This window comes from Protopterus annectens, chromosome 7.part0 (genome assembly GCF_019279795.1).
Source record: "Protopterus annectens isolate FY-2018-M chromosome 7.part0, PAN1.0, whole genome shotgun sequence".
Taxonomy (NCBI): domain Eukaryota; kingdom Metazoa; phylum Chordata; order Ceratodontiformes; family Protopteridae; genus Protopterus; species Protopterus annectens.
In genome coordinates, this window is record NC_056739.1 from 129114853 (window position 1) to 129140541 (window position 25689).

At 42.5% G+C, this 25689-nt stretch overlaps 1 protein-coding gene across 1 annotated transcript in view; it reads left to right on the forward strand.

The window, feature by feature from the left end:
* The window catches only part of ANKS1A (ankyrin repeat and sterile alpha motif domain containing 1A), a 3005277-nt gene extending 2980507 nt beyond the window's left edge, over positions 1–24770 (forward strand). The window contains exon 27 of the mRNA XM_044076145.1: positions 24609–24770. Within this exon, the coding sequence (XP_043932080.1) occupies positions 24609–24770 (162 nt within the window). The remainder of the gene's footprint in view (positions 1–24608) is intronic.
* The last annotated feature ends 919 nt before the right edge of the window (positions 24771–25689 follow it).

A 25689-nucleotide genomic window follows, 5' to 3' on the forward strand; every position in this document is an offset into this window, starting at 1 on the left:
TATTTTGTTTTTCCAGTGAGTTAAAATAGGATGTGGTAGAAAATAAATGTATTTAGATTTTTGTTTGTTTCTTGAATGGTTTTATTAAAAGGAAAATCCAGTGAAAGGTGACATAGGGTCAGACATAGAAGAGAAGCATCATCTACTTACACGGTCAGCCTACCAAACATTTTTTAAGCTGCAAGTTGGCAACATATTTTCAAAAGTAATGCCATGTATAATATGTGGGAGTAGTACCTTTTTATTAGAATGGCTGTTTTGTTAGTATTAACATGGAATGTAAGTGGCCATACATGTATAGAGAAAAAAGCAGAGAGTATTGAATTATTTTAAGAAGTATTGAGTGCAGATATCAGTGTTACATGAAATCAATTGAATAGAAATGCATATGGGAATTTGACAGGATTTCAGGATGGACATTCAGCAAAATATCCAGGAGAAAGGACAAGGGGAAAATTTGATTTTGAAGTACTTTGGAATGGGTTATCTAAACAACAGACTTGTTGTATACAATTGCAAGACTACTGTTGTACTGTTTGACACGGCTCAAAAGATTAAATGTACCCTTATCCTTGTTATCACTGATTCTCTGAACATTTTGCCTACAACCCCCTCTCAAAGATGCTTCAGATCCTTTTCTCACTTTTGTTCTTCATTTAAAGATCCAAGTTAACAAAGTGCTAGAACAGTTTTGTGCAGCCTATGCAGTATCCAGTCTATGCTGCAGAAACCAGATGTTCCATAGCCATCAATGTACTCATTCCTAGGACTAAATACAGACTATCCCTTATTGTTGCAAACTCTGCTGCTAATAGCACATTGTTACGAACCACCAAGAATAAAATACAACACTTAGTCAACACAGCTAACAGTAGCGAACACCACTGCACTACAGTAAAGAATAGTAGATGGCTTACAGTTTCAGCAAGAAATGGGGTACTACTAAAAAGCTGCTTAATACTGGATACTGTCTACCTTTTAAAGACCAGATCATTTAATGGGGATTATAATTATACTCTTAAAAATACAGATGGCACTCCGCCAGAATACCTTACAAATCAGCCACTACTGAAAAAGTCATCTCTAAAAATGTACCTTTCAGTTGGAACATTCTCCCAGAAAAAGTAAGACAAGTGAATGAACATACTAGGTTCAAACTACAACTAAAAAACTATCTTATTGCTAATACAGCATGCTGGTAAGTGTTTTCAGGGATGTGAATTAGAAAATACCTATGACAGGAACAATTATGTATTCTTTCTACAGGCTTAATTATTAAATAGAAAAATACTAATTAAGCGGTTGTCATTTCTTTGGAATTTAAACTAATTTAGTCAGTCAGTAATGAAACGTACCTACCTGAAAATTCAAAATCTTTTGCTCCTAAGTAAGAGTTCAATGTTTTGCTGTATTTGCAGCTATAGTGTTGCTAATGCTTATGTCAATTTTTATGAAAATAGTTCTAAATTGTATGTTTAGTTGTATTGTCTGGCCTCTCTGGCCTGTGTCGTGACTGAAAAGGGTCATTGGACCAGTTTACCTACCCAGTTAACAAATTTTAAATAAATAAAAATTGCAAGAGAGGCTCTAGTAGTGATAAAACAGGGAAAAGAGACAATAATGTCTGATTTGTGGAAATAAGTGGTTATTTGCAGGGGAAAAGAATTACATTGCCATGTATTTATATCCCACCTAAAACTGCCATTATGAAGCGTTAGAGAATTTTGGGGAAGATACTCTGAGTGAAAATGTTTAGTCTCTAGTTTTATGTACAAGTCAAGCATATTTTATCAACCAGAGGAGAAGTTGTGGACAGCAACTAATAAATAGTTGAAGGACTTTGTCTCGGGAGGGGGTGCAAGAATGAAGTGGGATAAGCTAATCCTTCCAGTAAAACAAGGTGGTTTAGGATTACCTCATTTCATGGGATGTTTTAGAGCTACACAGTTAAGACTTCTACACATAACAAAAGCAGAAAGCTATAATTCAAAGTGAAAAGGAATGATGATGAAACGGAAGGAGGGGAATTCAAGAAATAAGGAGAGAGTGGGATTTTGGATGCAGATCCTTAAGGCAAATAGCCACACATAATAGTATGTTTGTAAAGCAGCAGGAAGCATTCATTCTAAGAACTAAGACAGTGCAAGAATGGAAATACTGCCAATAGGGATGACTGCAATTAGGTGTACAGAGAGTAGATAAGAGGAAGCTGGAATTTACTAGACAAAACGTGCAAAGGAACCACAGTATTAGGATCAAATAACTGGAGAGGGAAAGATAATAGAATGGGAAGAGGCCAAGAAGATACTTGGACTGCAAGCTAGAGATTGCCTTTCCTGTCAGGGAATGATATCACAGTATAGGCCAAGAGAAGAGGGATAGGTGAATCCTGAGTGAAAGACCTGCTCTGGTAGAGTTGGTAGAGTTTTTAGTTGACTCAAAAAGAAGCAGCTGTTACGGGATATGTAAGGCATATAAACTATTGCATCTTAACTAAAGGAATCAGTCAGAGGAAGTTAGAAAAAAGTGGGGAGAGAGAAGAGAGACTGGATGAGCAATTCATAAGGAAACAATGGGAGGACATATGTATGTCTCCCAAATATGCAAAAAGGTCGAAGTTTTAGGATTTTTCTTGGAAATGTTTGCTTAGATATTTATATACCTCAAGCAGATTTCAATGATATTTTCCTCTGGTAGATGTCAAGTGTTAGAGGTGTGATGGGAAAGAAAGTGGTAATTGGGAATATACGTTTTGGGACTGTAATGAGTTGAAAGATTTTAAAGATTCCCTGCAGAAATATCAGGTAAGCAAATGTGTGTAACTAAGGAAATTATTTAATCAATTGTTTAATTTATTTATTTTGAGCTGAGATGCAGGATCTGAATTGCCTAGACATAGTAAGGCCTTAAGTTTAATTCTGGTAGCTATAAAATGAAAATCAAAGTCTAAGCCAACTTGTACCTGAGGCAGTGAATATTGTAACAGAGATAAAAGAACTGGAAGTGGGATCTTCAGAAAATGGTAGGAATAAACTACATAGAAAAAAATAGAAATTGTAGGAACAATACATGCAGAATAATGTTTTGGAGGCGGAGGAGTGAGGTTTAAGGGAAGGCAGGAATTGAGCAATGTATGTAATATTGGATCAATGATTGTATAAAAGCATATATGTGATGTATAATGTTTGTAACTGCGAACATGTTAACGTGTTTTTTCTTTTATATAAATGTATGTTTGCCTGTGTCAAAAGTAAGACTTCAATAAAGGTGTTAAAAAAAGAATTTTAGGGAAAAATAATTTTCAGCAGGTAATATTATTTATGCATGGGTACTGGAACCTTTTTAACAATAGTAAAAGGATGTATTGGGGCACAGATGGGAAAGTATAACAAATGAGGGTGAAGTCCTGAACAAGTGTGTTAGAATATTCAGTATGTAAGGTAAAAATTCAGTAGCAGGGATTTAAATATTGAAGTCGTCCTATTCATCTGTTACAGTATTCTTTACATAAGGGAGTTGCCTGCCTAGGTGACCCGACGTTGGCCAGTATACCAAAGTCTTTTACTACAGTGAGGTGCGCGGTATGTCTGACATAGGCTGCTATTGGACGTAGGCCATAAAAGTAGCGTATGAGCACACCTTCCTCAGAACTTATTTGCAGCTAGTTGGATTGACTGAATAATTTTCTTCAATAAAGATGTCGAATCAGATTTGCTAGAGTGTAGGCCTACGTCTGGTCCTCCTTCTTTACATCAGAATGACACTTGTAGAGAAAAAGCAGAAAAACCAAACATTCCTCACCTCCACCAGACCCTCAGAAAGAGTGGCAAAATTTTGCACAGGGCTTGTTCAAGGCTTTCATGGCTCTGAGGCCTACCTCCAGTTCTCCTCCCTTCCCTCTCTCTCCTGGCCTAACCCCCCCTCCAGAAAAGGGTCAGAGCACAAGCTACTTCAGAAGAAGATTCTTCCTCTGATGAGGACAATGATTCTTTAGCTTACTTCAATGGGACAGGACCCCCCCTTTGGAGTTGATTTCTTTTGGCGAAACCATCTTAAAGATGAGAGACCACTTTAAATAGGACAGCTCTCAAATATCTGAGGTACAAAAGAGATACTGCAGTCTACTCCAAGTGGAGAACCTAGTCCTTCAGCTATACCTCTGGTTATCCCTGCCTTTCTGGATGCCTTTGCCTCCATGTCCTTACACCCTGACTCATAGCTTCCAGCCCCTAAAAGCCAGACAGAAATTATAAAGTGCCTCAGGACTATAATTTCCTTTTTAAAGTGCCTGTGGCAGATCCCTTTGTCATCGCAGTAGCCTCTAATAAGGCTTTGAGATCCCTTCCTTCCACTTCTCTTCTCTCCTCAGACAAGGACAGTAGGCAACTTGAGAGGCTGGGAAAGAAAATTTACACCTTAGCAAGTTTAGCCTTCAGGGCTTTGAATTACCAGATCCACATGATTAAGGACTCCATGGAACTCATGGCTCAATGGAACTCATGGCTCAATTGTCCAAGATAGTATCATGTCAGACTCTGAGAATAAAGCCTTGGCATCTTCCCTTGTTGCTGCATCCTCTCAGGTGGCCCAATACTCTATCAAATGAAGCTATGATGCAATTGAGGCTACCTCTAGAGCTGCAGCTTCATCCTCAGCATTAAGAAAGTTTGCCTGGTTAAGGCTTCAACCTCTCCCTGAGGACATCAAAATGAAGCTCATGGATGCTCCGCTTGATAACTTGGCCTTGTTTGGTAAACCATCTGCTGAACTTTTCAAGTCCCTGCAGGAAAAGGGCAAGGAGTTAAAAGACCTCAAACATATTTTGGTCTCTCCAGTTCCTAAATTTCACAGAAACTATCTGGAAAAACCTGTCTGTGTCTGCAGGCAATCCCAGACCCCCCAAACCAAGCCCTCCAAGGGGAGCAAGAAACTGCATTACTTCTCAGCATCTTCAGCTGCTTCTCATGTGGCTAAGCAGCCCTTTCCTGATAGAACAAGCTCTTCCTTCTGACTCTTCAGGGCAACCTTGCAACACTCAGCTCTCCCTACACCTACCCCTATCCCTTTCTGCCTGGGAATCCATAACTCAGATGCCTGGGTCCTGGGCATCATCAAACATGGATATTTTATGATTTGGCACACTGTGCCTCCTTTCAAGGGGTATCCCTCATCCTCCAGCAAACCAGAAACTTCTTTTCCCCCAGATAATGGAAAACCTGTTAGAATAGGGTACAATACAACCTGTGCCCAGCCCTCAAAACGGAACAGGTTTTTATTCTCGCATGTTTCTGGTTCCCAGAAAGAAAGGGCCATTCTCAAAACCTTCCTAAAAGTACCTTTTGTCAAAATGCTAACTCTTCAGAACTTCTTCCCTCTGATCCTCCCACATGGCTTCCTGGCATCCATAGACATCAAGGATGCCTACCTACATATTTACATTTATTCCGGTTTCAGGAAATTTCTACATTTCTCTGTGGGATCCTGGCACTTTCAGTTCTCTGCCTTGCCTTGTGGTCTTTCTACAGCCCCAAGAGTCTTCACAAAATATTTAGCGCCAGTGGTCGCTTTCTGCAGACGCCAAGGCTTTCAGATCTTCCCTTACTTGGATGATCTCCTGTTTAGGCCAACACCCCTGAGGAGCTGGGGAGCAACCTCCACTGAGCCATGGCCATCCTGCAATGCTTAGAATTCGCAATCAACTTCAACAAATCTACTGTCGTCCCATCACAAGATCGTATCTTTCTAGGGTGTAGATTCCAACCAGACAAGATTATAGTGTCTCTCCCACCCCAAAAGGCACAGGAGCTCTGTCAAATATTCTCAGAGACCCTTCCCCTAAACCATTTTTCAGCAAGACAATTTCTCAGAATCCTATGACTGATGACCTCCACCATCCCTATGCTACCCCTGGCAAGGCTTCACATGTGGAAATTCTAGTGGTTCCTGAAATCCGTGTGGACTCAGTATGCCCACCCACTAGAATTTCCTATCCCACTACTACCTTATCTCAAGAAGGAGCTCCAGTGGTGGATACAGCAACAGTCCGTAAATCCAGGACTCCCCATTCACCCATTGCCTCCAACTCAGGACCTGTACACAGATGCTTCAAATACAGGTTGGGAGTCAGCTTTGGGCACACATACAGTTCAAGGTCAATGGACCCCCTCTCTGGGAAAGGACCACATAAATGTAAAGGAGATGAAGGCACTGATCCTAACCTTTCAGTCCTTCCAGCCTCCTGAGACCAGGACAGGTGCGAATCTACACAGACAATATAACTGTTCTGTGGTATGTAAACAAGTGGGGGGGGGGTAGGCAAGATCCTATGTCCTATGCATATTAGCCTTACAAGTTTGGGAACTAGCATGCCAACTTCAAATTTCTCTATAGGTGGTCTATAGCCCTTCCAGTCAGAACGCTGTAGCAGGCACACTTAGATCCACAACACAGGCCCACGAATGGATGTTTCACAGGGATGTGTTCTTGGACATAGTCCACCTGTAGGGTATTCCTCAAATAGACTTGTTTGCCTCCCCTCTTAACAAACAACTTCCAACATTTTGTACCAGAGAACCACATCCTCAGGCATGGAAAGTGGACACCCTGTCAGTTTCATGGAAGGGGAAGTTTCTGTATGCATTCCCTCCCCTACCACTCATTCCGAAAGTCCTGATGAAGATTCAGGACGACAGACCAGAAATCTTGATGGTGACTCCCTATTGGCCAAGCCAAGCACTGGTTCCCCCTTCTGCATCTAGCCAAGGGCAGTCGTAAGTTGCCTCACAGAGTAGACTTACTCACACAGAACAAGGGCTTCCTCATCCACCCACACCTGGAACCTGTTCAGCTGATCCTGTAAGTGATAGAACCCTGATACCTTTTAGTCATCTTTTCTCTGAGGACATACTTCAAGTCCTGCAGGAGCCCAGGAAACCCAATATGAGGAAATCTTACCTTTCCAAATAGGAGAGATTTTCTGTTTGATGTCTTGATAGAAATCTGGATGCACTTACGGTGGATCTCCTTTTGGTTCTTCCATATCCGTGTGAATTGCTCAATGCTGGCTTAGCTTACTCTTCAATAAAACCACATTTGTCAGCTATCTCTGCATGTTTGCACCATTCACCTCCTTTACCTTCCAGATTTGAGGCCAAACAGTTCCTCAAAGGCGTCTTTCACATTAGACCTCCAAGGAGACCTGTGGCTCTCCCTGGGATCTTAACTTTGTGCTAGAGAAACTGACCCTACTGCCTTCCACGCCAGCCTCCTATAGCTCCCTCAAACACTGCACATGGAAAACTGTTCTCCTGGTGGCCATAACCTCTGCCAGATGGATCTTCAAGCTCCAGGCCCTGATGGCTTCTTCCCCCATGTTCATCATGCATACAGCTGCAGTCAACAAATGGGTTATCCTGCCGTCAGGTGGGTCCTCGGTCGGCCGAATTCCAAAGTCTAGGTCCGGCGTCGGTTGTCGTCGCTTCTTCCCTGATGTCAGAGCGTCAGGGGTATAAAAGAGGCAGCCAACGCCATTTTCTTCAGTCTTTCTTGCCGCGCGGTGCCCGAAGCAGAAGCAGTTCGCAAGTGCCGGTCGGCCAGCTCCTGAGATTTACGAAAGTATTTCAGCCGAAGTCGTCTTGAAAGCTAAGTACCCCACTGGGAAAACTTTTCTTGCCTCAGACCGATGTCAGACAAAGTTAATAATTGCATTTCATGTGGGAAGCAAATACCGCATAAGTATTTCCACTCTTTCTATATACCTTGCTTAGGCCCAGACCACGACGTCTCGGCCTGCTGTTTTTGTGCTAGATTCAATAAGCGCACTATTAAGCATCGGACGGAGTTCGCCCTTCATTTTTTTGGCAAAAAATTTAATTATATTATGTCGTCGGATACTCCGACTCCAGTTTTAAGCAAAAAACCCAAAGATAAGGACCGACACACGAGGTCCGCACCACCTACTGAAACCACGCTAAGGCTGACTACCGGTTCTCCGGTACTCAGCGAGGCGCCTACGCAGCCCCTGAGTACCGATGACAATGCATTACCGGTGTCTTCAGTACCCGTGGTCGCAGGCTCCTCGGCCCCCATTCCTACTACAGATCCCGACGCCACTCCTGGCGGGGAAACTCAGAATTTAGACAGGCCTGCCATTTCTCAAGGGGTCTTCAGGCCTTCCTCCTTCTCTATTAAAGCCTTCACTAAATCTAAAGCAGCCATGAAAACCAAAAAACAGGTTCCTCAGACCCCCTCTCAAGGCACCATGCCTAAAAAAACAGATGCTTAAAATGGCTGATGCTGAGGATTTGATTACTCTAATCAGGGGTTCTCAACCCCCCTCTGACAAAAGGCCCAGATTAGAGGAAGACTACCCTTCCTCAGATCAAGCTTCTATTACCTCAGAACTATCTGAGGACCAGGATTATGCCTATTCTCCATTCGAAGACTCTGATGCAGAGGAGTCTATTCCCTCTGTCTCCCCCCTGAGGACTTCTCTTTTGGGGAAACCCTGCATACATTGAGGGAACACTTTCATTGGGAAGGCCAAGATTACTCAGACTCCAAGAAAAGGCTCAGGGAATTTCTTCTGCTCCCCCAGCACAGGCCTCTGGCTATCCCTCCTGTTTTAGATATATTGGATGATGTGTACACAGAAGCCAGCCTTAATCCAGATTCTTTGCCTCCAGCTCCTGTTAAACCAGACAGGTATTACCGGGTTCCTGATTCTCACCAGTTCCTATATAAAAGCCATACTGCTAACCCAGAAACAATTTCACAGGGTCCCAAGGGAGTAAAGGCCTCTACTGCTAAAAATCCATTACCTTCAGAGAGAGATTCCAGAGCTTTAGAAAGGTGGGGGGAAAAAGGTGTACACCTCGGCCACTTTAACCATGATGGCATTAAACTGTCAATTCCATATGTTAAAGTATCAACAGTTTTTGATATCTCAGCTGAAAAGCAAGATGACACAACCAGAACAACCAGATTTAAAAGAGTTGCAGGATTTGTTGCATGGTGCAGAGCAAGTGGGTAAAACATACCTTGCAGTGTGGTTTTGATGCTTTAGAGGCCTCATGTAGAGCTGCTGTTATGGGGTCTGTTATACGTAGGCATGCTTGGCTGAAAGAGCAAACCTTACCAGATCATGTCAAAGCTAAATTATTAGATGCACCTCTTCAAAAAGATGTATTGTTTGGTGTTAAAGCTGAGGAGGTGCTAAAGAAAATGGAGGAAAAAGCGAAATCAATGCAAACAGTGAAAGATTTCCTGCAGGTACAGGCCTCCACGTTTCAGCAGAAACTGGCCTTCAAAAAATTGGTCCTTTCCAGCCACGGACAGACCTCAAAGGGGCAGAGGGCAACCTCAAGGATCCTTCAGAGCCAGACAGTGGCAAGCACCAACCCCAAGAGGTGGAGAAGATAGATCACAGTCTTTTAGAAAACAGACACAATGACTTCCCCCTACACCTGCCAAGCAAAGCTTTAATGGCAGCACCTTTGGGCGGAAAATTGACATTATTCTCAAAAAATTGGCATATTGTTACAAAAGACAAATGGATTCTGGACATTATAGACAGAGGCTACAGGTTCCATTTTCACACCCTTCCAAAAATGAGAGGCATGCCAAACCTGCCACAAAATCAAAGGGCAGAGGCACAAAAACAAGTTTCAGCTCTCATAGACATGAAAGCAATTCAAGAGGTACCTGCAAAAGAACAAGGTCAAGAGTTTTATTACAGACTATTCCTGGTACCGAGGAAAGACAAAGATTGGAGACCCATCTTAGATCTATCCATCCTAAACACATATCTACAGGTGCCAAAATTCAAGATGCTCACATTACAGCAGCTTCTTCCCATGCTGGGCAAGGAGTCTTGGCTGATAACATTGGACCTCAAGGAGACAAACCTGCATGTCCCTATCAGACAAGATTGCAGAAGATACCTCAGATTTCTTGCAGGTTCAACCCATTGCCAATTCACTGCATTGCCCTTTGGCTTATCTACTGCGCCCAGAGTGTTCACAAAATGCCTGGCATCAGTAATCGCCTTCTACAGACTACAAGGGATACAAATCTACCCATAACTGGACGACTGCCTGATCCAAGCGGACAGCAAGGAGATACAACTGCAGCACCTGGCGTTTGTAATAAAACTGTTGAACGTCCTGGGATACACAGTCAACAAAAAGAAATCAAAACTAATACCCTCTCAACAAATAATCTTCCTGGGTGCCAGCTTGGATACAACCACTCAGATGGCCTACCTCACGCCAGACGAGCAAGGGCAACTGTCTCAATACTTCAGAAAAATGGCAACTTACACCAGGCTAACTGCAAGGAAAATCCTGCAGGCTCTGGGATTCATGGCATCTTGCATCCTACTAATCCCATGTGCAAAGCTGCATATGAGGAAACTTCAATGGTACCTGAAAAACTTATGGTCTCAACACAGCCACAGCTTGGGAACAATTATCCCACTCATTCCATGCCTTCAAAAGGAATTTTTGTGGTGGACTCAAGCTTGCCAAAGAAGCACAGGTCTTCCTTTCTGTGTACCTCCAGCAACTCAAATCATCACAACAGACGCCTCAGACTACGCCTGGGGAGCACACATGACAGATCAGTGCATTCAGGGAAAATGGACCCGAAAAGAGAAGCACCTCCACATCAACCAAAAGGAAATGCTAGCCGTGCAAAAGGCTATTATGACCTTCAAACACCTACTGCATCCAGGCCAGCTATTGATAAGGACAGACAACACCACAGTGATGTGGTACATAAACAAACAGGGGGGAACTCATTCATACCCCCTGTGCAGGCAAGCCATGACCCTATGGAACACAGCATAGGAATTGCAAATTCAACTGCAGGCACAATTTCTGCCAGGGAAGGAAAACACACTGGCAGACAACCTAAGCAGAAATTTGACAGATCCACATGAATGGAAGTTGCATCCTCAACTTTTCACAAAGATAACTCAGGCATGGGGACAGCCAGACATAGATCTCTTTGCTACCCACAGAAATTGCCAGTTGAAAAAATTTTGTTCAAGGACCTATCATCCACAGGCCTGGAAAGTGGACGCACTTTCCTTCAATTGGGCAACACTGACAGTCTATGCCTTCCCGCCTCTTCCTCTGCTGCCCAAAGTTCTATTAAAAGCCAGAGCAGAGGGGCCAAAAATGATTCTCATCGCTCCAGACTGGCCAAGACAACACTGGTATCCACTCCTGAGGAGCCTGACACACTCCCCACCATGGATCCTACCTGTAGTCCCTCTTCTGTTGTCCCAGCACAACTACAAAACCCTTCACAGCCAGCTCAAAACCCTAAATCTAGCCGCATGGAGAATTCCTTGATTTCCCAACAGTTTCTCCTCTCCAAGGAGGTGCAGGATGTCATCTTGGAGGCCAGAAGACCTTCGACTAGAAATGCTTACTCCGCCAAATGGAAACGATTTTATGCCTGGAATCTCAAAAAGGGACAGAATCCTTGGGTAATAAATATACCTCAAATTTTACAGTACCTAGCTGAGATGTTAAACAATGGACTTTCCTTCTCCTCCATCAAGATCCACGCTTCAGCCATTTCTGCACAATACAACACAGATCCTCCATTATTCTCTCACCCTCTCTTAAGGCAGTTCCTCAGAGGGGCAAAGAATATAAAACCCCCAAGGAAACCACCAGTCCCTGCTTGGGACCTCAACTACGTATTGGAAAAGTTGACCCTTCCTCCCTTCGAGCCAGCTTCTTCAACAGAGTTACAGTACTTGTCATGGAAAACAGCCTTTCTTCTGGCTATCACCTCAGCACGCAGGGTTTCGGAGCTACAGGCCCTCATGGCTATGCAACCATTCATCATTTTCCATCAGGACAGAGTTTCCTTACGAACCAATCCTACCTTTATGCCAAAGGTAGTATCCAGTGTAGCTTTGAATCAGACTATCCACTTACCTACCTTTTATCCTAATCCACAAAACAAAGGGGAAAGACTACTACGTTCCTTGGACATTCACAGACAACTACGTTACTACTTGGACAGAACAAAGCCATTCAGGAAATCTGAGCAACTCTTTGTGTCCTATGCTGTAGGTGCTCAGGGAAAGGCTATTTCCAAACAGACAATGTCAAAATGGATAGCCCACTTCATACGCTTTTGTTACTCATTTCATGGAAAAACGGTGTCTGCATGCATCAGATCACACTCCACCAGAGCCACAGCTACCTCTGCAGCCTTCCTCGGGGGGGGGGGGGGGTCCCTACCAAGGACATTTTGGAAGCAGCCACCTGGAGTTCAGTGCACACTTTCTCCAAGCACTATCACCTCCCACTATACTCAAAATCTAGAGCGGGCTTTGCCACAGCAGTCCTGCAGGGCATCCTAGCCCCTCCTAGTTCCACTTAGTGCCTACCACCCTTACTTAGCTTTGGGATTCTACCCATCTGTTATGACTGCAGCTGTATGCACGATGAACATAGTACAGTTTTGTACCTACCATAAATGTAGATGTTTGAGTGCTCATACAGCTGCAGTCCAGGTTTCCCTCCCTCCAACCCCTCTTAGGACAGGCCTTATGACAAACACTTTTCATATAACCTTTTTGGGGTATTCTTTTATGGTGTATTTGCTTGCAACTACTGTTTTTGATTTATCAACATTGCATCTTTGCATAACATTATGTTTGCCTTCCTTCTGGGGGCACCTGACATCTGGGGCAAGAAAAACTGAAGAAAATGGCGTTGGCTGCCTCTTTTATACCCCTGACGCTCTGACGTCAGGGAAGAAGCGACGACAACCGACGCCGGACCTAGACTTTGGAATTTGGCTGACAGAGGACCCGCCTGATGGCAGGATAACCCATCTGTTATGACTGCAGCTGGGCAGGCAACTCCCTCATGTAAAGAATACTGCGACACAGAAGAGGACGACATCTTTTGTTATGGTAAGTTCTTACACAACTATTCTTTCCCCCAAGGTAAAATAACTGGGCTAAATGGGATTGCAGTTACATTTCATAGGAATATGTGTATTTAATTTAAAGGTTTGAGACCCATCCAATAAAAATATCAGATCATGCCTTAGTAAAAACTTAAAAAAAATCCTAGGTAAACACTTTTAAAACAGAGGAGTTTAAGGAATGGGTAGTGGATACAATAGTAGAATTATCAGTGAAGACGTGAATTATTTCAGAAGGGATAACTAGTGAGTGGGGTAAAATGAAAATGGAGTTTAAAACATGGTAGAAGTAAGAGATATGTGAGAAAAGTAACACAAGTTATTTAAAGAGGGTTGAAAAGGTTAAAGTATTGCATAAGAAGGGGAGTCTCACAGAACAAAAGGAGGAGCAATTGTAGAATGCTAAAGGGAAAAACAAGGGAGTGTTTGAATGATATGCTGAAATTTAGAAAGGCTGCTGTTAAACAGTTATTTCTGGTGACAACTATAGATCACAAAAATGGTTAGCATAATTACCTGAGTAGCAGAAAGCGGAATTAGTTGTAGCCAAACTTAGGAAGGTTATAACAAGAAAAATAACCAGAAACACTATAGAAGTATTAGATATTTTGGAAAACGTATGAAAAATTGCAAAAAGCAGAAGAATGGGAAGGGCAAGAAAAGGCAAAAATGGAAATACTTATGGAAAGCATTCATTATGCCAAGGTTAGAGGAAGATGAGGCTCAACAGTTATCCAAGATAGGATGAGAAGATTTGAGATAAAAAAATGGTGCTGTGTAATCAGTCAACAGGGAGGGCTCCAGGACCAGTTGGTATTCCTCTGGAAATTTGGAAGTGAAGTGGGGAGAAAGATAATGATCTTGTAAGGTTTAAACATTGTTATTAAAAAATAATGTATTAATGTGGTTTTGGTGGAGGGTAGGCAAGCTTTTCACATGATCCAGAGGGAAGCGCAGTGTGACAACACATCACTACTGTTGGATTTTGACGCAGAGAAAGCATTCAACAAAGCCAGCTGGGATTTTATGAGTAGGCAGTGGTAGCACTTGCATTCTCTGACAGAATAAATAGGGTTATTAAGGAGGAGAATAAGACGGGTCAGAGGTGGGAATTACCTGATTCTGAGGGAAGTGTGGCTTCAGTCTTCCCTGTTGAATACTAATCTAAGATGAGCAATGTTTTTCAGTGGGAGCAGAATGAAATTCTTACTGCACAGAAGCTGTATGTCATGACTGATCACAGATGGATATACCTAAATCTGCAGCCATTCTTCCTGTTTTTTCACTGCTGCTAGATTGCCTGATAAGTTACTCTCCTGCTTCTAGGAATTCTGACAGGTTATACAAGGCTCCTCAGACTTGTATTTGTTTTCCAAACCTAAGGCAGATCCAGCAGTTATTTCTAAAATTGCTTTTGCTAAACAGATTTCTGCTGCTAACTCCATCTTTTCTGGCAAGGATGGGAAAATTTGTAACAAGTTAGGGAAGTAAGTGTATTCTTCTGTTACATTAGTTTTCAGGATTTTAATCTGCCAGGATCATATATTAACAAGCTTTATTTAATCTTTTGAGAACATGCAAACTAATATTTAGCCTTCATTCATCTGGGGTTAAAAATTCTTTGAATGCCTCTTTAACATCTGCTTTAGGTCACACGCCCAGCATCCTCTCCATATTTCTGAGGCCTCATCTTCCCTTGTGGTACTAGACTGAGGGACAAGTGGGTTTTAAGTGCCATTCCACAGGAGTACACTTGGCAGTGGGAATCCCTCCCACTGCTCTTCCTCCCATTCTACATCAGGTGCTTGCACATGGAATAATACAGCCAATACCCCGTGTTAGATGGACAGTTTTCTTTTTCTTTCAGTATTTTTTTCTGGTAGCAAAAAAGGAAGGATTCTGGGGACCTGTGCTGCACTTTTCCTTTCTAAAATTCCTAAGTTCGAAATGCTTTCCCTTCATTCCCTTTTGCCTCTATTGCCTTATCTAGCTTTAGGATGCTTATCATCACATTGCCATTGCTAAGTTCAGGTTTTTTTAAGATTTTCTGTGTCTGGTGTACGTTATCAGTTGCCTGCATTACTGTTTGGGCTTTCCACTCACTAGGGGTATTCACAAAGTGCTGGCTCCAGTAATCACTTATTGCAGACTTCTAGGCATTCACATCTTTCCATATTTGGACAGTTGTCTCACCTTTGCAGATTCTTTTTCCAGCTCTCAAGGGTCTTTAGCAGTTGTTCAAAATGTATTATTCAGTCTGGGTTTTCAAATCAGCTTATAGATATTTTATGTTTTCTCTTCTCCATAGAAAGTAAAGATGTCACAACAGATCTTCTTGAGTTTCTCATCTGAAAGCTGGATATCTGCTCGAGAATTTCTCGGGATATTGAGGTACATGGCTTCAATAATTCTAATGCTGTCCATGACAAGACTGTGCATGAGAAAATTTCACTTTTCCCTCATGTCAGTCTGGACTCAACATCTTCATCCTTTCTCTTCTTACAAATCTCAAAACAGGAGTAGGAAAAGATAGATTTCCTGGTGGGTAGGCTAGATCACTCATAATAATCCAGGTCTTCTGTTATCCCTTCTGACAAATCTCCAGTATGTCACTTCACATGCTTCAGACCTGGCATGGGGAGTGGTTTCCAAAGAGGTGAAAGTTCAAGCTCTGTGTAACACACCTCTCACTCTTAGAGCAGGAAATTTGGACAGAGCATAAAATGATGGGGGGGGACAAAGGCACAAAAATAGGGACAGGTTTTAAATATTGCTCTTATAAAGTTAGAAAGTTGCTAGAATAAAAAAAAAGATTTGTGATGATATATATTTTCTGAAGGATATGAAGTCTGAAACTCAAATATTGTCATTATTTAGTGACTTCAATTTTCGGTGACTTGCCAGAAAACTACACATTTTATGAGGAACAGACGTAAAATGTAAGGTAAAAATCTGGCCATTTAAGAGGTATGCTGTGTTGCCCTCATGACTGACAGAAATGTCTGAGAGACATTGACGTTGATCAATGCTTTGAAAGCCTTAAATCATGTCTAGTCCCATGGCATACCTCTTAGCACAAAAAATCTGGACAAAGCCCCCAAAATAGGGACAAAGTTTAAATATTGCTCTTATAAGTTTAACGTTTTTTTTAATAAAAGGTCTTTTGTTACCATACATTTTTCTGAAGGATATGAAGTTTGAAACTCAAATGTGTGCCATTTAGTGAAGTCAATTATCACCAGTTTGCCACAAAAATCCAGAAAACCACAGATTTTATGAGGAACAGACCCAAAGTATGAGGCAAAAATTTGGACAATTGAGAAGTATTTCCCCAGGACCTCTGCAACTTTATACAGACAACACCACAGTTATGTGGTACATAAACTGGCAAGATGCACTAGATTGTACTTTGCAGACTTGCTATGCTAGCCTGGGAGATAGCAACTTGGCTCGTTTGGACTCTGTAGGATTTATATATTCCATCAGAGTACAACTTGGTTGAAGACAAGCTAAGCAGGACTAGGACAGACTCTCACAAATGGAAACTTTCATTTTGACGTCTTCCAAGAATTGATCCAGCTGTGCTTAATACTTGAAATAGATGCATTTGTTTCCTCTCAGAACAGACAACTAACGATATTCTGCACCACCACCACTCCATACAAACCAGCCTGGGAGACAGACACATTTTCATTTCCTTGTATGGGAGTGTTCCAATATGCTTTTCTACCCTTTCCATAGATATCTAGAGTTCTTCTGAAGCTACAGAAGCACCCCCCCCCAAAAAAAAAAAAAAAAAAAAAAATTAGCAGTGGTGACTCCCTTTGAGCCCAGGCAACAGTGGTTCTCCCTTCTTTTCAATCTGACTAAGGGCAATTATCAGTGACTTTCCTGCAGACTTGATTTGTTCATGCTAGATAGGGGTTGTTTGATGCCCCTCAGCCTGATAACTCCATATCACTGCCTAGATGATGAGTCGATATACTTTCATGCATTTTTTTTCCTGTGGATGTGAAGCAGGTGCTTAAGGAGAAACCAAATTGCTCCTAGAAAATCATGTAGTGCAAGTGGAAATGTTGTAGTTTGTGCCAGTCCAAAGACTAGGACCCTCTTCAGGCTTGGTTGTCTTTGGATATTGATCATTTGTGACAGTCACTGCCCTTTGGCCTTTCTCAGTCCTCTGTCAAGGTTCATTTGTCAGACATTTCTGCTCATCTGCCCTTATGTCATACACTTTCTTAACCATCCTCAAGTTAACAGTTTTTGAAAGGGTATTGCATATCTGTCCACCTAGAGAGCAGGTGCATCTTTCTTGGGATCTTAACTTTATGCTTAAAAATTTTTTTGTCTTCCATACGAACACAGCTCATCAAGCTGAATTGAGGTTCTTAATTTGGAAAACAGTTTTACTCATTACTCTGACCTCTAGTAAGAGGGTGAGTTACACGCTTTCGTTGTGTAGGCCTTACCTCATTTATAACAATGACAGGGCTTCTTTGAGAACTAACCTTTCTTTTATGTCTAAAGTGGTCTCAGAGTTTATCGTAAGGCAGACTATCTGTCTCTGTTTTCTTCCCAGAACCAAATAACAAGGGAGAAAAGATTTTTCACACTGTAGATGTTGAAAGTTGTTTATATAATATGTAGACAAAACATATCTCTCGTGAAGGTAAGAGAAAAAGACAGCCAGTATCAAACTGGACTATTTCCAGATGGTTGTCTTATGCTATTGCCTTTATTGTTCTCACCATGTTAAGCCACTTCCAGGGGAGAAGTGATCACTACTACTACTATGGCTTTCTGGATAGGGGTGGACTCTAGAAATGTTCTAGAGGCAGCAGTTTGGTCCTCTGTACATACTTTTAAAGTACTTCAGACTGGATTCCTTTTCCAGATACTAAACAAGCTTTGCTAGGGCCATTCTCTAGGGGTTCTTGGATTCTTAGTTTTTTTCCTCCTCCTTTTAGGCTACTGCAGTAGTGATCTAAATGTTGTACATAGTACAGTTGTGTAAGTAGATGTTTCTAGTAGATCACTGCTGCTGTAGCCGCTCCTCCAACCACCCCCATTATTTTGCCTGTTTTTTTCCTTTTGTATTGTTCATAGGTAGGTACTAGGCTATTGGCCCTAGGGTCTATATAAGCCTAGCCAAAGGTACCCTGGCTTTTGCCACCCAAGAAAATTATTTTCCTGTGCCACTGTCTAGCAGAGCCACTGAAGTGATCCCTGGGGTGAATTTCCCATCTCCCATCCAATCATCAAGATTTTTCTTGAAGAGTGCTAATGAGGAACTTTGTTTGATATAGATAGTTTGTTCCAGAGTATGGAAAGTCTCTGGGACAGGAATCTATCCCTCCAGCATGTTCTGTTTATTGTGGTGACAAGGTTTAGGTCCCTAGAGTGTGTAGCTCGTAGGGATTGGGATTTCTTTAAGTGGAGCATGTCTAAAAGCTCTGGGTTTGACATAGCTTTGTGTGTTAGGCAGAGATCGCCTCTGAGTAGGTGATATGCGACGGAGTAAAGCTGCAGTTTTTTGAGACGGTCTGCATAGGGCATCTGTTTGAGGCTGGTAATCCTCTTTGTGAGGTATTTTTGTGGCCTTTCCAGTTGTAGATATCTTGTGAGGTACATATCAAAAGGGGCATTGTACTCTATAACGGGTCTAATGAGTGACGAGTAGAGGGGAACAATGACCTCTTTTTTCCTGGATGAGAAAACTTTTCTGATGAGGTGTGCCACATAGAAGGATTTCCTGACTACTCTGGCGATGTGATTATCAAAGGAGAGACTACTGCCCTCCTGTGTCCCAAGGTCTCTTATCACTCTTTCAGTGTTAAGTAGACTGCCGCCTATGTGGTAGTTCATGGGTACAGAGTTTTTACCAAAAGGGATGACAATGCACTTTTTGGCATTGAGCTTGAGGCCATGACTTTGACATCTGTCTCAGTGAGGCCCTTTTGTAGGATGTCCACATCTTTTGGAGTTTTGATTATGGCTCCTAGTTTGCAGTCATCTGCGAACTTCGTTAGCCAAAGACCTTCTGTGTTGGCCTGTACTTCAGAGAAGTAGATACCAAACAGGAGAGGACCCAGGACTGAACCCTGTGGTACTCCACTTGTCACTGGTCTGAAGTTGGATTTGTAGTCTGCTATTTTCACAGTGTGGGTTCTGTCAGTGAGCCAGTTGGCAACCCATCTTGTGACAAAGGGATTTATACCTAGTGTAGTGAGTTTATCTATAATTCCAGAGTGGGGGATGGTGTCGAAAGCCTTGGCGAGATCTAGATAGGCTGTGTGCACCACCTTGCCCTCATCTACGGCTTTGGTGACTGCTTCAAAGAAATCTATCAGGTTTAGGAGACATGATCTGCCTTTTACAAACCCGAACTGGGTGGGGTCCTGAGTTTGGAGATTACCAATGTCGTTGTTTATAAGTTCCATGATGATACGTTCCATAGCCTTGCAGACCAGGCTTGTTAGGCTAATGGGGGCGGTAGTTTCAGGGGTCTGTGGTGTCTCCCCCTTTGTGGAGTGGGATAACTGTCACTGTGTGCCATTCAATGGACACATAGCCTGAGGTGAGGCTATGATTGAACATGGTACTTGGGTAAGGGTGCAAGTTCGTTCTGTAGTTCATGTAGAACAAAGCCTGGGATGTTGTCAGGTCCCATGGATGCTGTGTTCTTGGCTTTGGATAGTGTGTTTTATACCTGTGCAGCCGTGATTACAGGAACTTTGCTTTCTTCTGGTATAGAGATGGGCCCTTTAGGGGATGACAGGGGGGTAAAGTTAGCACTGAACCTATCTGCCAGGATGTTGGCAATATTAGTTGGTTCTGTATATTTAGTGCCATTGTAACTCAGAGCAGATCTGAGTGTTGCCATTGAGATTCTTGACATAGCTATAGAATGCTTTGTGGTTGTCTTTAGAGTCAGTGGCGATTTTGTTTTCATAACTGGCTTTGGAGGATTGTATGAGGGATCTCAACTTCTTACTGAGGCTGACCAGGGAGTTTCTCCAATCATGGGATTTTACTCCTTTTTTTTTTTTTTTTTTTGCAACAGTTTCTTTCTTCTGTTGTAGAGTTTGTTTATGGCAGGGGACCACCAGATTGGCTTCCTTTTCTTGGAGGATAGCATCTTGGTTCTGTTAGGGATTGCATGATCCATGCACTCGTGTAAGTGCTTATAAAGTGCATTTGTGTAGGATTCAGCAGTCATACCTCTATTGTCCATCAGCATGGGTGTCGTGAAGTTTGCCACTTCTGTCTTAAGAAGCGTGAAGTTGGCTTTGGAGACATTTTTTACTGTGGTTTCCCTAATGGGGGGTGGGGGAGGGATGTGGATGTGTAGGGTGATTAGCTTGTGGTCGGATCTGACCAACGAGGATTTGACCTCTGGTGTGGAGCACTGGTCTCCCATGTTGGTAATAACCAGGTCTAGGATATTGCTGCCCCTGGTGGGTGCGTGGATAAGTTGATCCATGGCATTGGAATTTATGAATTCCAGAAAACGTTGAGCACAAGAGTTGGTACATGAGTAGTTTTCCCAGTTAATGGTAGGGTAGTTGAAATTGCCCATTATTAGGGTGTTAGGTTGTACCCTAATATTTTCCAGTGTATCAAGAAATAAGGAGTGGGAGTCCTGGGGCATGGCGGGGGATCTGTAGCAAGCTACAATTTGGATTGCGTCTTGCCCAGAGTTAGTTGCTCTTGGATAATCTCAGATGTATTATGCTGAGCAACTAGCCTGAAGGTGTGGATATCCTTAATGAATATGGACACGCCTCCGCCTTTAGTGTTTCGGTCCAGGTTAGGTGGCCGAAAGGTGTGGTATGAATTATAGCCTGGTAATGCAAAGGTACTCTCTGGAGCCTTGAACCAGGTCTCTGTCACTGTACAGATGTCGATGTTCTCCATTTTAAGGAGTGGCTCGAGTGAGTGCATTTTGAGGTTTAGACTTCTAGCATTGAGTAGAAATACCCTCACATTCTTCTTGCCTGAACCTGTTACGGTGGTGAATTTGTCATTTGAACCTTGCCTAAAAAGGCACTATAGGGGTGACTGGAGCCTTAGCCAGTATCTGGAATCCCAGGGGCGACAGGTGCAGGCCATCTCTGGCAAAGCATTGTGTTTTGTTGATCATGTCATCCCAGGCAGGCAGATACTGGATCCCCTTAGAATGACACCAGAAGCTTAGCCAATTGTTGAAGTCCATCATTTTGTCCTTGTACTGTGGTATCATTCTGGGGCGGCCACGGTGGTGCAGTGGTTAGCATTGCCGCCTCACAGCAAGAGGTTCTCCGGTTCGATCCTCGGCTGGGGTGCCTTCTGTGCGGAGTCTGCATGTCCTCCCTGTGGTCGCGTGGGTTTCCTCCGGGTGCTCCGGTTTCCTCCCACATCCCAAAGACATGCTGCAGGTGGATTGGACACTCTAAATTGGCCCTAGGTGTGCGTGTGAGTGTGCCTTCTGTGGAAGGTTGGGCGCCGGGCTGGCAACTCGACACTGTAAAACTCCACTGCCATTCAATGTGCGGACAAGGTGATCCGCTGTGGCGACCCCTAACCGGGAAAAGCTGAAAGAAGAAGAAGAAGAAGACTGTGGTATCATTCTGGGTGATGGCAGGATGCTACTCAGGGCTAGGGTCATACCTGCCTGGGCTACAAGATAGGACAGCTCCTCCATGTCCCTTTTCATGTAGTCCAAGGAGGTACGTCTCGGGTCATTCACACCAACATGGTCAATGACAGAGTCATATTTGTACTTGTTGTGAAGTGACCTGAGTGCATGCGTTATGTGGCAGATCCTGGCACCTGACAGGCAGCTGACAGTAACTTTCTCCTTGTTTAGCCTTGTGAGTGGAACATCAGTGTCTGACTATAGAGTCACCTAAGAATAGAGTGTTGGGTACGTTGTTATGCTTTGTGGGCTGTGGTTGAGTGGCACACTAAGTTTGTGGGTTATGTGTCATTTGGGTTGTGTTGGGGGATGGAGGTTGCTTGTGTTTCTGCTTTGGAGGTCCCTTTTGCTTGGGCAGATTTTTACTGAGAGCCTCCGCGAATGTAGGTGTGTGTTTTGTGTTTTTGTGTGTGTGTTTTGGTGGTGTAGGTTTTGAGGGACTATGTGCTGAGTGTGGTGTGGTGCAGGTGTTTACCTTCTCCTCTTGACTGTCTAGTCCAGTCTTAGGTGAAGAGAGCTTTGCTTCCAGTTTGGCTATATAAGTGCATCTCTCACAGGTTGTAGTGTTGGTTGGTAGGAGGAGAAGGTTGTCTGTGTACATGAGGCAATTACTGCATTGTCCCAAGATGCCCAGATTCATCCGGTAGACAGGTGAAAACACTGGGAGCTGACCCTTAGACATGCCTGGATAGGTGCTTATTTGTTAAGTATTAGAAACTGTTTTCCTCTAGACAGTGAGGAAAGTTGAGTGCTGTAGTAATTTGTAGCTTATTTAGTGCTTACAATAAGTTCTGAACAAGTGCTGAGCTCAAAGAAACAGACTTGAGTGCTGAAACAAAAAAACTGGCTAGTTCTAAGAAACAAAATGAAGCTAGAAGGCTTCCCTCCAACACAGAAAGGCTTGGGGGCTTAGAAGCCAGTGTCAAGATGTATACACTTTTGTGTATGTAGTGTACTGTTGGTTTTTTTTCCCAGCATTATCATTTCAGGATTCTTGCCTCCCATTTTTTCTAGGCAGGAAAAAAAAAAACTATCAATCGTTTGGCATTCTACCTGCCTTTATTTTGACTTCTTGATTGAACACATGGAAGGTGCCATGCCCTTAAGTATTTAAAGGTGGTCTGTGACTCGGGCAAGACCCAAATAGCTTAGGTTACAGCAACAGTGATGTATTAGAACATCTTCTGTTCTGGTAAGTTTTAGTATGCAGACACAAAGACTCTACCAAAGCTGGTCTTTCACTCATTCCTACTCTATCCAATTCTCTTTGCCTCATAGTCTGTTGTTAGTCCCTGATGGGAAGGCAGTTTGTAAGAGCTGCAGTCCAAATGTTTGCTCTGTCTCAACCCATTCTAATACCTTTCCCTCCTAAATTATTTGCTCCCAGTACCTCAGTTTCTTTGCTAATTTTCTCAAGTGCATTCCAATCCCATCTTGCTTATTTTCCATCCCCTTCTTGCAGACATTCGTTTTGGTAAATTCTTTCTCAATTCTCCACACTTGCATTGAATACTTTCTGCTACTTCATGCATATAATGTTATGTATTTTACTGATTTCTTTAAGGATTTGCATATAAAATTCTACTTCTACTCTCAGCCTTCTTTTCTTTTTTAATCATAATCACCTTTTTCCACTATGATTTTTAACTTTCTGCTTAAGTTTATATGAACTTTAACCATCTAGCTTTAAATTGCCCCTTCAAGTTGGGTAGCCCTAAACCATCTTGTTCTGTGTAAAAAAATCAACTTGTGTTGTGTCTTTCGGCTTTTCCCGGTTAGGGGTCACCACAGCGGAACTCCGGTCTGCCAATGATTGGCAGTTGATTTTTACGTGCCGAGTTGCCAGCCCTGACGCACAACCTTCAATGTCTCCACGCAGAAGACTCTCTAGCTGAGAATCGAACCAGACAGTGTCTTACTGTGAGGCGAATCAACTACTCTCATTTAACTTTTGTGGTCTTTCCCTCCCAGCATAATTTTTTCAGCTATTAGTTGTCCTCCACAAATTCTCATCTTGTTGATAACAAAGGTGCTTAACCCTGTGTGTACAAGTCGAGGGGACTAAAAACAGTTTCACTTGGTTTGAACTTGCTGTGCATGTCCATAATCAAGTGGTTCCAATTTATTTATTTTTGTATTATTTTCTGTTTAGTTTCTTCCCACATGTCATTAGCTGCCATAACAGAATAATTTTAATCCACATACGTAAAAACTTCATGTTATCATGGCTAGACTTGTAAGGGCCTCATGGCCAATAGTCTAGTAACCTCCTATGTCCCCATAGCTGTGAGTATTGCTGTACCAATTCATGCATGGGAGACATGAATTTGATGAAGTCCTGGTAGTGGATGTAAGTGCTTGTCATACATGAATAACGCTGATTCTTTCAGTGACCAAGTCTGGTTGAATGACTTTTGAAGTTTTAGGACTGTTTTTAACTGGTTCTGAAAGCTGGATTTTATTAACTGGCTTGTTTTTGTAACAAAGAAGTGAAGACACCCTGCTGCTTTTACACTGGGTTCTGCTGTTCTCCTTGCATCCCTGACTGTGTTGTTTATACATCTATTTCCAGAGATGTGGCTTAGTGAGACTGTTTGAAAGGTTGCACTTACTACACATGCTGTTCTCTCCAAGTGTGATTTTTCACAGAACAGAATACAGCAGTGGTTATTTCAGACTTCCATATTGTCTCTCATCACAGTGAGCACAGATCTCTTCAGATTGAAGTGCCAACTTTATAGTCTATTTGACCATGTTGAATGACGAGAAAGGACCACACAAATTAGGACAGGTGCAAATGGACGAAAGCAGCACAAAGTGGTGACATTTTAAATTTCCTTAAAATAACTGCCTTTTCAGAAGGCCTGTAAAAGTATAGTGTGGAAAATTTAACTGCTCTGTTTTTCTAGTTATTTTGAGCTTGTTATTAATGTCTGTTTTTCTTTTTCTTTGTTTCATTGCCTTTGTTGACCAGGTCTCGCTTCCTCCTGTTAATCGATGTTGTTACTGTCAGTCCTGTACAGCTCACCGTCCTTCCTATCTACCACTTCACTCTGTCACTCAAGGAGTCAAGGTCTCTGTCTTGTTACCTGTGTACTGTTTGTTGATGTCTTGTCTGTCACAAAGTACAAATTAGAATTTGTTCAAGGTTCAAGACAAATGTGGAATCACAGATCCTTGAAAAAGGCTTCACTTTGTTTTCTGCAGTCTGTACTTTTAAACTAATCTCATTTTACAGTGACCTGTGGCTACTGCTTATGGGCCTTCCTGTGTTGTAGTTCTGTCTCAAGTGAGTACTTATGAGCCTAGTGCAGCTAAGTAAATAAAAGGACTGCTTAATTTTTCTAAGCTGAGGAAAGCTGTGGAATTTTTGTCCTCTAGCATTAAAAGACTGTTCTAGAAGTTTCCATGTCTGTATGAAGAATGTCTGTATTTGGATGGCAGACGCATCTAGTATAATGGAGCTAGTTGTCATCGTCATTAGTGGGGGGATATATATATATATGTACGTACACACACACACACACACACACACACACACATATATATGTATGTGTGTGTGTGTGCGTGCTGTATATATGCATATGCAAGTGATTGTCCAGAAAATTCCATTGCCAGAGGATGTAGAAAGAGTGCAGGGGGTTGTAGGTTGGCATAATGGTTAAGGTGCTTACCTTACAGACACAAGGTGCAGGGTTTGATTCTCACATGCAGTAACTGACTAGGCTTAAAGTAGCCAACAAAGGCAATTAACCTAGTATTAATCTATGACCCTATGAATGTAGAAACAACCTTTACCTTGAGATGAGATGTTTGTGTCGGCTGGAAATAGAAGCTTTTATTAACTTTGTTATTGGAATGATTTGCATAATTGGGTAGACCACAACTTTGTATCCAAGAAGACACTGTGTTGGTTTGCTTGGATTGTGTAGTAATTGTGTTGCCAGTGGTACAGTCACCTCACTTAAGAACCATTGTAATCTGACAGTGACCTAGAAACAGCACAGCACTCGGAAGAGTGATGCTGAAGTGAGCTGAGCAGAAAAGTCCTAAGC